At 38.6% G+C, this 12,515-nt stretch overlaps 1 protein-coding gene across 4 annotated transcripts in view; it reads right to left on the minus strand.

Moving 5' to 3' along the window:
* phkb (phosphorylase kinase, beta) overlaps positions 1-12,515 on the minus strand; it is a 281,176-nt gene that overhangs the window by 222,819 nt on the left and 45,842 nt on the right. For all 4 annotated transcript variants that reach the window (XM_063066930.1, XM_063066928.1, XM_063066929.1 and 1 more), the window contains one exon: positions 4,344-4,443. In XM_063066930.1, coding sequence (XP_062923000.1) covers positions 4,344-4,443 — 100 coding nt within the window. The remainder of the gene's footprint in view (positions 1-4,343; positions 4,444-12,515) is intronic.

Here is a 12,515-nt window from a genome sequence, read left to right on the forward strand (position 1 = left end):
TACCAGGCAGTGATGCAGCCAGTCAGGATGCTCTCAATTGTGCCCCTGTAGAAAGTTCTTAGGATTTGGGGACCCATACCAAATTTCCTCAACCGTCTGAGGTGAAAGAGGCACTGTTGTGCCTTTTTCACCACACAGCTGGTGTGCATACACCACGTGAGGTCCTCGGTGATGTGGATGCCAAGGAATTTAAAGCTGTTTACCCTCTCATACTTGTGCAGGTGTTGCTGCACAGTAGAACAGTGCACCACCACTCCAGAGTCTGCTAAACCTTCCTGAAGATCTTTTGCAGTCAAACGGGGGTTTTGATTTGCCTTTCTAGCAATCCTACGAGCAGTTCTCTCAGAAAGTTTTCTTGGTCTTCCAGACCGCAACTTGACCTCCACTGTTCCTGTTAACTGCCATTTCTTAATTACACTACGAACTGAGGAAACAGCTACCTCAAAACGCTTTGCTATCTTCTTATAGCCTTCTCCTGCTTTGTGGGCATCATTTATTTTAATTTTCAGAGTGCTAGGCAGCTGCTTAGAGGAGCCCATGGCTGCTGATTGTTGGGACAAGGTTTGAGGAGTCAGGGTATTTATAAAGCTTTGAAATTTGAATCACCTGGCCTTTCCTAACGATGACTGTGAACAAACCATAGCCCTAACAAGCTAATTAAGGTCTGAGACCTTGATAAAAGTTATCAGAGAGCTCAAATCTCTTGGGGTGCCCAAACTTTTGCATGCTGCTCCTTTCATTTTTTTCACTCTAAAATTATACAAAACAAAAAAAAATACACCAATCTTGCTTCAAATATTGAAAAGAATGTTTCATCTTTAACTTTATGATTTTTGGAGATCAGTTCACCTTCTACTCATTAACTATTCACAGTAACAGAAATTTTGACCAGGGTGCCCAAACTTTTGCGTGCCACTGTATGCAGCCCTCGCCACAAGTCACGTGTGTTATTCGTTGTGAATCTTGACTCAATCTTTTTATTAGCACCTACGCTCTGTCCGCCAGAGAAAGCAGGATCTCCCAGTGGCCACACATTTTAATTCCACATCCCATTCTGATATGTCTATCCACGGCCTCCTCTGCTGTAAAGACGAAGCCACACTCAGGTTGGAGGAACACCTTATATTCCGTCTGGGTAGTCTCCAACCTGATGGCATGAAAATTGACTTCTTTAACTTCCGCTAATGCCTCACCTCCTCCTCGTACCCCATCCATTATTTATTTATATACACACATTCTTTCTCTCACTCTCCTTTTTTCTCCCTCTGTTCCTCTGACTATACCCATTGCCCATCCGCTGGGTTCCCCCCACCCTTTTCCTTCTCCCTGGGCCTCCTGTCCCATGATCCTCTCATATCCCTTTTGCCAATCACCTGTCCAGCTCTTGGCTCCATCCCTCCCCCTCCTGTCTTCTCCTATCATTTCGGATCTCCCCCTCCCCCTCCCACTTTCAAATCTCTTACTAACTCTTCCTTCAGTTAGTCCTGACGAAGGGTCTCGGCACGAAACGTCGACTGTACCTCTTCCTAGAGATGCTGCCTGGCCTGCTGCGTTCACCAGCAACTTTGATGAGTGTTGCTTGAATTTCCAGCATCTGCACAATTCCTCCTGTTTCAATCTTTTTATTATTTTCTTTATCTTTAATATTACCACTTCCATTATAAACCATTAGATATTAGCCATTTTTTATTATCGCAATCAATATACCTTATATTTCACATTATTAAGCATTTATAGAACTATTATTCACAGGCTGCTTTAGTTTTCATTTCTCTGTGATGGAGTATCTTACTAATTTAATCATACCAAGAACAGACACTACAATAAAGACGTATTTTTTCCTACTCAAAATTATTAGCTTGAGAACGTACCAAGCAATGAATCTGCCTGGAACGAGCAGTGTGTGACTCAATGCCTACAATGGTCACATATATATGTAATTGATTGACACTTATCTCATTCACATTCTTAAGGTGTTTAACAATTAATGAGAGAAAACTACATCTGTAAGCATAGGATGTGTGGTCTATTTGTGAGATATCTATCACATTTGTCGAATTAATTCACAATGACACTGTCCACAGAGCACTGCTGTTCCTCACAAGTTTTGATTAGCTTTATTTCACAACTTCTCTATTTCTTTTTATCTTTCCCTCTTCAGCTTGGTTTCCTTTCTTTCTCGCCTCTATTTTCATTCATCTATTCCTTTCTTTCTGATATCCTCTATTCTTTTTAGATGGAAGATAAGAAATGAAGGATCACAGCCTAATTTGGATACAGTGGTTAAACTGGTTCAGGAAGATATCTGACATAAGTGCAAGTTTGCAGACCAGAAGTGGTTTGGATGGAATGCACGCAGAAAGTATCCAGAGCGTGGGTGTCATTTATCAGATTTGGGTGTGGATCACAGGTTAACACCTGGCAAAATTCCCCACATTATAATTGTGATTACGCATCAAACACTTTACTAACTGAACAGCACTTTGCAAAGACCTGTTATTGTGAAAGACGCTATATAACTAATTTCCTAAATAGGGAAAATAAATGTTTTTTCTATGCTTTCCTCAATTGTTTCCATTAGTTCAGAGGACAGATCTATCTCAGATTTTCCAAGATTGCTACTAATTCCACTTTACTAGGCAGATTTATGGAAAAAAAACATTAATAATACCTGTACATAGTTTAAATGAGGTGCACTTGTTTAGAAAAAAGAAAATCATCAGTTATACATCATACAACATATGCTTTCCAGTATCACCACCCTTTCAAGCAGTAAGTTCGACACCCTAACTTCTCTACAAATTGCTTCCTATCTATGCCCCCTGGCCTTTTCCCTTTCCTCAATGGGCAATGGGTCCTTTTAATTTTGTTTGCTTAAGCGCATCATAATTTTATATATCACAATTAAGTATTGGTATCCAAAGAAAATTACAGTAAGTTATCCAATCATAAATACAATTTGCATTCCCACCAAAATCTATGTAGATGTCCGCAGCCTCATCAGTGCATTCACATCTTTACTGTAACATGATCAGCTGCCATTGCCGATAACTGGACTCTGAAAACTTGCTCTCATTCCTCAAACAAGCTTTATTTACTTGTGCACAAAGTTCAAAGTAAATTTAATTTCAAAGTGCACGTATCTTGCTGTCACCTGCAGCTGTGGAGGCCAGGTTGTTGGGTGTATTTAAGGCAGAGATTGCTAAGTTCTTCATTGGACATGGCATCAAAGGTCGGGAAAGAAGGCTGGGAACTGGGGTTGAGCCATGATTGAATGGCAGATCAGACTTGATGGGCGAGATTGCCTAATTCTGCTCTTATGTCTGCTTACGGTCTTACCTCAACATATACTACCTTGATTCATTTCCTTGCATGTATTTACAGGAACAAAAGAAATACAATAGAATTTCTTTAAAAAGTATGAATAACAAAGACAAACAACAACCAATAAATAACAGACAAATGCAAATAATAAAAAAAGTAAATGTATAACAGAGATCATATAGTTGTAGCGTCCCTGAAAGTGAGTCTATAGGTTGTGGAGTCAGTTTGACCGAGGTGAGTGAAGTTATCTATGTTGGTGCAGGAGCCTGATGGTTGTAGGATAATAACTGTTACTGAACATGCTGATAGAGAACCTGGGGCTCCTGTACCTACAACCACACCCCTGGCCCCAGCGACAGTAGTAGCAAGAACTGAGCATGGTCCAGATGATGGAAGTCCTTCATAATGGATGTTTATTTCTTGTGGTAGAACTCCTTATAAAGGAGAACAACATGGTCCTGGTCCTAGTTCATAGTTGGACAAAGAAATGCCATTTTTCTACAAAAATTGACTAGTGGATATAGATATTGATCAATATATAACCTTGTAAATGTTCAGATTCCTCATGTGTATCATCAAACATCAATCTCACTACAATGATATAGGCATTAATAGCCAATACAAACTACACACTAACAGCCAATGATACAGTAAAACAATTATCCAATAACTGGTGTGTGGCTTGCATCCTTTGTTTGCATCCTTAGCTTGGCTCAGTATCACATGGCTCCAGTCCCCTGTTGTGCAAAAGGAAAGCAAAGTTCTGCAAAGACTTCTTTTTCCTGGGTTGACTGCACTCTATCTGTTCACTATCCCTGCCTGCACATTATCTTAGCCCTTGCCTTGTCACAACACCCACAACCAAAGACTACTCACAGATAGTAAAAGGGAATTCAATTTTACTTTGCAAATTGGTGGGATCTTCTGGATATTACAAGCCTTTAAAAGTATCTGGAAGGACTGCAAATAAATGAAACTTAAGTAAGAGATAAATACTCATGCCCACACATTGGGGTTACCTTATCAGCTTGACGCATGTAGCAGTAAAGAATTCCACGCATGCATTTTATAGCAGAATATTCCAACTCATGAGTCCTTCCCTTATCATCGTCAATACGCCTATGTAAGACAAGACAAAACAGAACAGTTTATTAAAATAAAGATGGATTACAAAGTACACTATATTTGTGAATTATGGGCAGTAATAGCGTTCTAAATCAATATTAAAACTGATATATTTATGTTGACTAAAACAAATCTCTTCTGCATCTCCATATAAACTGAACAGATTATGATGATTTAAAATTTGTACTGTACCATAAATATGACCGAGCAGCAAGACCATGAAAATATAATGAGCAAGCTGGTCTTCACATACATTATCTCATCTGTGCTGATAATTTTCTTTATAACATAAATACAAATGTAATTATTCATGAGATTTAAAACAGCACAAGGTTCCCAAATTTTTAAAAAATGCAAGACAGCAAGTAACTCATGGAACTACATCTTTTTTCCCATTTAAAACAAATTACTGACAGATGTTTTACAAATTTGAAAGAATGGGACAGAATAAATAAATCGAATGTTTATTTGCTTACGTTAAATGAACACTGAGACAGCCAGATGTTTTGTCCATGTTTCTGCTTATATTTTGATTCAGCGCTACAGTAGGTATTAGAAATCAAAAGTTCTTAATACTCAAAGTGATTCACCCATGAAAACCTTGTAAAACAAGATTTTTGTAAAAAAATGAAGAACATAAAGGGGTCATTTAAGCCATTGAGTGTGTGGTTGTCAAATGAATTAGACCTGGAGCTACTAACAATCATAACTAAGAAGGTAATCTTTAAAAATCATCTGTCATATTTTGTCTACTAGCTTCCCTTAGAACTCAACCAAAGTGCTTCTTCATTAATTTGTAGCAAAATTGCCAAATTAACTAACTACTTTAATGGGTAGTTTTTGAACATAGAACAGTACAGCACAGGCCCTTTGGCCCATAATGTTGTGCTGATCATTTAACCCACTGCAAGGATAATGTAACCCATTCCTCCCAAAGAGGCCTCAATTTTTGTTCCAACCATGTATCTTTCTTGTCCTTAATGTATCTACCCATCCCTGGCAGACTATGTCATGCACTTACCACTTTATGTGTAAAAGAAGGCTAGCTACCTCTAATATCCTGCTGGAGGGCTGGAGAAGAAGGAATCTGATAGGAGAGGACAGTGAACCATAGGAGAAGGAAAAGGAGAAAGAGAAAGAGGAGGGGACCCAGGGGGAAGTCATAGGTAGGTGAGAAGAGGTCAAAGGCCACAGTGGGGAACAGATTAAGAGGGGAAAGGAAAGGAATTATTTTTACTGGAAGGAGAAATTGATATTCATGCCATCTGGTTGGAGGCTACCCAGATGGAATAGGGTAGCCTCATCTTGGCACAAGAGGAGGCCATGGAGGTGTTGGAACTGGAATGGGAATCAGAATTAAAATGTTTGGCCATTGGGAGCTGCCAATTTTGGTGGATAGAGTGGAGGTGCTCGACAGAATAGTCTCCCAACTTACTATGGTTCTCACTAGTGTAGAGGAGGCTGCATTGGGAGCACCGGACACAATAAACTACCCCAGCAGATTCGCAGGTGAAGTTTTGTCTCACTTAGAAGGACTGTTTGAGGCCCTGAATGGAGCTGAGGAAGGAGGTGAATGGGCAGGTGTAGCACTTAGTCCTCTGGCAGGACTAAGTGTCAGGAAGAACAAATGGACAAAGGAATCACAGAGGAAGTGATCCCTGCAGAAAGTGGAGAATAGGGGGATATAAAGATATGTCTCATGGTTGGATCCCTTTGGAGATGGCAGAAGTTGCAGAGAACAATATGTTGGATGCAAAGCACATGGGTGGTAGGTAAGGACAAGAGGAACTCGTATCACTGTTAAGGTGGCAGGAAGATGGAGTGAGTGCAATGTTGGGAAAGTGGAGGAGATGCAGGTGAGGACAGCTTCAATAGTGGAGGAAGGGAAACCTGGTTCTTTGAAATAATAGGACATCTCTGATACCTTGGAATGGAAAATCGCATCCTGGGAACAGATACGTTGGAGACGAAGGAACTGAGAGCAGGGAATGGCATTTTTAGAGGAGATAAGGTGGAAAGAGGTATTGTCAAGATAACCATGAAAATTGGTAAGGTTTATAAAGGAGGTTGGTTGGCATTTTGTCTCTAGAAATGGAGACAGGGAGATCGAGAAAGGAGAGGGAAGGGTCAGAATTGGACCAAGTGCATTTAAGGGCAGGGTGGAAGCTAGAGGTGAAAGTGGAAATTGACGAGCTCAGCATGGGTGCATGAAGCAGCACCAATGCAGTTCTCAATGTTGCAGAGGAAAAGCTGGGGAGTATTTTCAGGGAAGGCTTTGAACATGGAGTGTTCTATGCAGCCAGCGAGGTGGCAGGCATAGCCGGGGCCCATGTGGGTGCATGTGGCTACCCTAAGTCTGGAGAAAGTGGGAAAAGACGAAGAAAAAGTTGTTGAGAGTGAGGACCAGTTCTGCCAGACAGAAGAGGGTGGTAGTGGAAGGAAACTGGTTGGTTATTTTGTTAAGAAAGAAGTGCAGATCTTGATGTGGGGGATAGATGTGTATAGGGACTGAACATCCATAGTGAAAATGGAGCAGTCAGGGCCAGGGAATTGAAAGTTACTGCGGAGATCAACAGCATGAGAAGTGTCATGGATGTAGATGAGAAGGGACTGAACCAAGGGGGAGAAAATGGAATCAAGGAATGAGGACACGTGTTCACGTGTTGCAGGAGCAGGCAGAGACAATAGGCCTAGCTAGACGGTCCAGTTTTGGATCTTGGGCAGGAGGTAGATGCGAATAGTGCATGGTAAGGGAACTATGAGTTTGGTGGCAATGGATGGGAGTTCTCCAGAGTTAATGAGGTCAGTGATGGTGTCGGAGACAGCTTACTGATGGTCCGGAGTGGGGTCCTCTTCAAGAGGTGGGTATGAGGAGGTGTTTAAGAGTTGTCGCCTGGCCTCAGCAAGGCAGAGGTTACGGAGCCACACTACAAAAGCACCCCTGTACCGGTAAGGTTGGAATTGGTACGGAAAGATTGGAGGGCAGTGTGATCAAAGGGGGTAAGGAGAAAGGAGTGCTAAAGTCAAGACAGTTGATGTCTTGTCAGCAGTTCGAGATGGAAAGATCCAGAGCAGGCACAGAACCAGAGCGGGGTGTCCAAGAAGAGGAGGAGGGTTAAAGAAATTTTGTAAGTACTTTTCTTTTACAGAATTACACCTATCATTACTATATCAGAAAATATCTGCAGAATACAAGTAACGTTCAGTAATTTCATATCTATGTTTTTTTTCAAGTACAGTACCTTAATTAACTGGTCTGAATAACAATAGAAATGAAAATTTGAGTGACATTTACATTGATTCTGTGACCCTCATACACATAAATCATCTTGATCAAAAGAATACTTTTCACATGCAAACTCAGTAGTAAAACAATATGTCAAGCTTAGTGTTATTTTTAAAATGATTAATGAATTCTGCCATTTGAAACAAGCCATTCAAAATAGAAATATGTAAAATAATGTACAAATTATAAACTGACATCATCTTCAAAAACTTTGTAATAGTTTTAATAGACTTGCTATCTACTTCAGTAGCCAAAATAAAAAAATGTATTTCAACTCTATTTGTTCCCAAAAACAAATACAAGTAAGATTTTCTGCATATTCAAAGGATGTATGAAGACTGCCAAAACACACTTCATGATAGTAAAATCAATTCCTTTGAGCAAAATGCAATATAGTCAGAATCATTTTAATCATTACAGAGTAAAAAGGATCCATGTGACAATGCACCACCAAAAGATGACCTTTGTATTTCACCCACTGGTCTTCCTGCAGTCTTATAAAACTATTTTTGAATCTATACAAGATCCATCATCAAGATCATTTACGATCACTTCGGGTTTTTAACTATAAAAGTTGGTTCATAGCTTCCTAGCATTATCAGGCTCTATATGATTTCTATAATAATATTATGCTCCAATCTGCCAATTAGATTTGCCAATGTCACTACATTGATTGGTCTTACCTCAAACAATAACGAGGTGGCCTACAGGGAAGAAGTCAGCTCTCTAACACAGTGGTGTTAAGAAAACAATCTCTCCCTCAATGTCGTAAAAACAAAGGAGCTGGTTGTGGATTACAGGAGGAATGGAGACGGGCTAATCCCTATTGACATCAATGGATCTGCGATTGAGAGGGTAAACAGTTTCAAGTTCCTCGGCATCCACATCACCGAGGACCTCACGTGGTCTGTACACACCAGCTGTGTGGTGAAAAAGGCACAACAGCGCCTCTTTCACTTCAAACGGTTGAGAAAGTTTGGTATGAGCACCCAAGTCCTAAGATTTTCTACAGGAGCACAACTGAGAGCATCCTGACTGGCTGCATCACTGCCTGGTATGGGAACCGTACCTCCCTTAATCACAGGCCTCTACAGAGAGTGGTGCGGACAGCCCCGCGCATATGTAGTTGTGAACTTCCCATAATTCAGGATATTTACAAGGACAGGTGTGTAAAAAGGGGCCGTAGGATTACTGAGGACCCAAGCCATCCTAACCACAATCTATTACAGCTGCTATAATCCGGGAAGTGGTACTACAGTATAAAAGCCAGACCCAACAGGCGTGGGGACAGCTTCTTCCACCAGGCCATGTCACACTGACTTGAGTGTACTCTGTATTACATTGATTGTTCTTATTATAAATTACTTTGATTGCATATTGCACATTTAGATGGAGCCGCAACGTAAAGATGTTTACTCCTCACGGATGTGAAGGATGAAAGAAATAAAGCCAATTCAATTCAATTTCTAGATACTACTGGAGGAGGAAAAAAAAGAAAAGTAGGCATTGGAACATAATTTTCAGATATTTAACATTTTGATCTCAAATCAGTACACAAAATATACTCAGTTTCAAAAGTTTCCCATTTTCCACAATTCAATCAAAAAAATCTTGGAACATACAATCCAGAATGCTTTAATCATCCTTACTATCTTACAAAATGTACCCAATTTTAGATATTATATCAGTGCTTCGATAAGTTTATTCTTGAAATCAAAGTTCTTTTTTGGAACAAGACTGATTTTCCCTCTTCAAACTTTTTACTAAACTGGGACTTGTTTTTGCCGGTAAACAAATGATTACCTATGCAACCGAATTGTTTAACATAACGCAATTGAACCACAACCTGTACTTGTGTTCAATATATGATAAAGGCATTTTGAAGATTTCAGAAATAAATCCAGTTCAAAGAAGGAAACAAGAAAAAAAATCGGTTTTCCACTGCTTACTTCTATTAACCTCTCTGTTTTATGTTAGTTTTCACGTACACTAACCTAATTATTAAGTAATTTCAATTTTCAGTGGAATAATTAGCATGGAAATCATTGCTGTAGGTTGGAATGAGAAAATTCATGCCTACTGTACATATTTTCTGTATGAGCTCTTAAATATGTTCTTATTTAGATTTTTTTCTTAATTAGGAACGGTTCATGCACGTCCTCTGTGACTTGCTTCTCCAAGCTCAATTAGTAATAAACTGGGGAAGCTAACTGTTAAATAAATTGATGAATATTAGGAAAATTGTTTTAATTTATGGGAAGTTTTAATTTAAAATATTCTCTGTCCAATATTTTTTAAAAATTTACCTTAAAATTATCAAATGAAGCACTTATTTTGAAATACAACCTTTCAGAGAAAGCTTTATATAAAACTTCAATGAATGTTGCCTAATGATCCAGAAAATCAACTTAAGTTCCAAAATTTTAAATGGCTCATCTCACTAATAATCATTAATGAAGCTCTTGATAAGGATAAATTAATTGGAATATATTAAACAAAAACTAAACTAATTTGGAGCATTAACAAACTTTTCAGGTATGCAATGAAGAGTAATCATAAATGAGGGCTAGAAAAAGACATAAAAGCTCAAGGCTTTTAACAAAAGCAATATATTTACTGTCATAGTTAAGTATATACCTACCATCTGTAATTTTAATTATCACAGTCACCCTAATATTTGTTGATATGCTAATGAACTACCATGTACATGGTAAAAATGTAACCACAGCTCATTTCATATACATTGTTTGATATATTTCTATTAGAATAATTTTTAAAAATATCAACACAGTCCTTGTGGGCTTTCAAAAGAATACACATACCCATTAAAATTATGTCATCAGGGAAATTCTAACTTTGAGAAATTTATGGACTTGAGTGCTGGTAGGGCACAAAATTGCAAGTTCCTCAAGAAAATGATTCCAAACCAACCTACATTTATCTCGGGAATGTTAAATTACTTGTTTGTAAACCCTCAAAAGATTCGACCAAAGGGTAACAGGAATAATCCAGGTATTTAAAGGCCAGTAGGCCTTACACCAGTGGTAGAAAAATTATTGGAGAAGGTTTTTCAAGATAGGATTTACTCACGATTGCAAAAATATGTATTTATGAAGAATTGTCAACATGTCTTTGTGCAGGGAAAGTCACATCCATCAAATTTCAAATTTGATTTATTTTCAGATGATGACAGAAGTAATTAATGAAGATTGGACAGTGGATATTATCTACATGGACAGGAGGCAAGTGTTTGATGAAGTCTTTCATGGTAAACTTAATCCAGGAGATTAAGCCACATGTATCACCTGGCCTTTTCTAACGATGACTGCAAACAAGCCATAGCCCTAACAAGCTAATTAAGGTCTGAGATCTTGGTAAAAGTTATCTGAGAGCTCAAATCTCTAGGGGTGCCCAAACTTTTGCAGAGTGTTCCTTTCTTTTTTTCACTCTAAAATTGTATAAAACAAAAATAATACACTAGTCTTGCTTAAAATGTTGAAAAGAATGTTTCATCTTTAACTTTACGACTTTTGGAGATCAGTTCATCTTATACTCACTAACAATTCACAGTAACAGAAATTTTGACTGGGATGCCCAAACTTTTGCATGCCACTGCATATAAAGCTTTAGTTAGACTGTACTTGGAGTACCAAGTGTGTTTCTGGTCATTTCATTACAGGAAGAATGTGGAGACTGTACAGAGAGCGCAAAAGAAGCTTACCAGGTTGCTACCTGAATTACAGGGTCTGAGCTACAAGGAAAGATTGGACAATTTGGGTGGTTCTCTTTAAGAGTGTTGGAGACTAAAGGGACACCAGATAGAAATTTTTAACATTACGAAAGGTATGGATAGGTACAGTCAAAATCTTTCCCTCAGGGTCGAAATGTCAAATATCAGTAGGCATGCTTTTAAGGTTAGAGGGAGGATCTTTAAAAGCAACGTGAGCAACAAGTTTATTTTTGAAAACGGAGATGATAGTAGAGCCTGGAATGGGTCACCATGGTTAGTAGTGGAAGCAGGAAGTTTGGTGGAATTCAAAAGACCTTTAGATATGAGGAAACATGAATATGAAGGGTAGGGAGGGATACAGATGATACCCAAGAGGACATTTAATACAGATTGGTATAATGATCAGCACAACATTATGGAGTGAGTGGTCTGCTCAGTGCTATACCATTCTATGTTCACACAATCACCCCCATATTTTACTTTGCCAGTTGTGTTGCATCCCTGTAACTGATACTGATTCATGGAACATGGAAGTGATTGTTTCTGACAGTTCATACCAGGTCTTCATTCTCAAAGCCAGGACTTATTGTTTAGTTATTTTGTTGTTGCAATTTAGGCCTTCAAATATCTCTTTTCACCAAAAATAACAGTTTCTACTGTTGGGGCTTTATATACCAATGAAGATGACATAAAGTAGACCTGTTCTGTCTCATTACAATCAAATGGAATTCGTGCTGGTTTCATTCATCTGGTGATCAATTCCGGAAATTCATTCCATCAATTAAGTTGTTTTTAATCTCCAAAATTATACTTTCTTAACATTCTTATAGAAGTAAACAGCCCATCAATTACAAATATAGATGGCAATCTCCAACTGTCTGTTAGAGCTGTTCACACTGTATCTTATTCTATTCAATGGTGACCATTTTAACTCTCTGGATACCACAATGCCTTTATAACATTCAAGTGAAAGAAGGGTAAAAATATGTTGACAATTGAGAAGTATTGATTCAAACTCCTGGAAGTAACACAAAATATTTGCAATTCACA

The sequence above is a fragment of the Mobula hypostoma genome, chromosome 14 (genome assembly GCF_963921235.1).
Source record: "Mobula hypostoma chromosome 14, sMobHyp1.1, whole genome shotgun sequence".
Classification (NCBI taxonomy): domain Eukaryota; kingdom Metazoa; phylum Chordata; class Chondrichthyes; order Myliobatiformes; family Myliobatidae; genus Mobula; species Mobula hypostoma.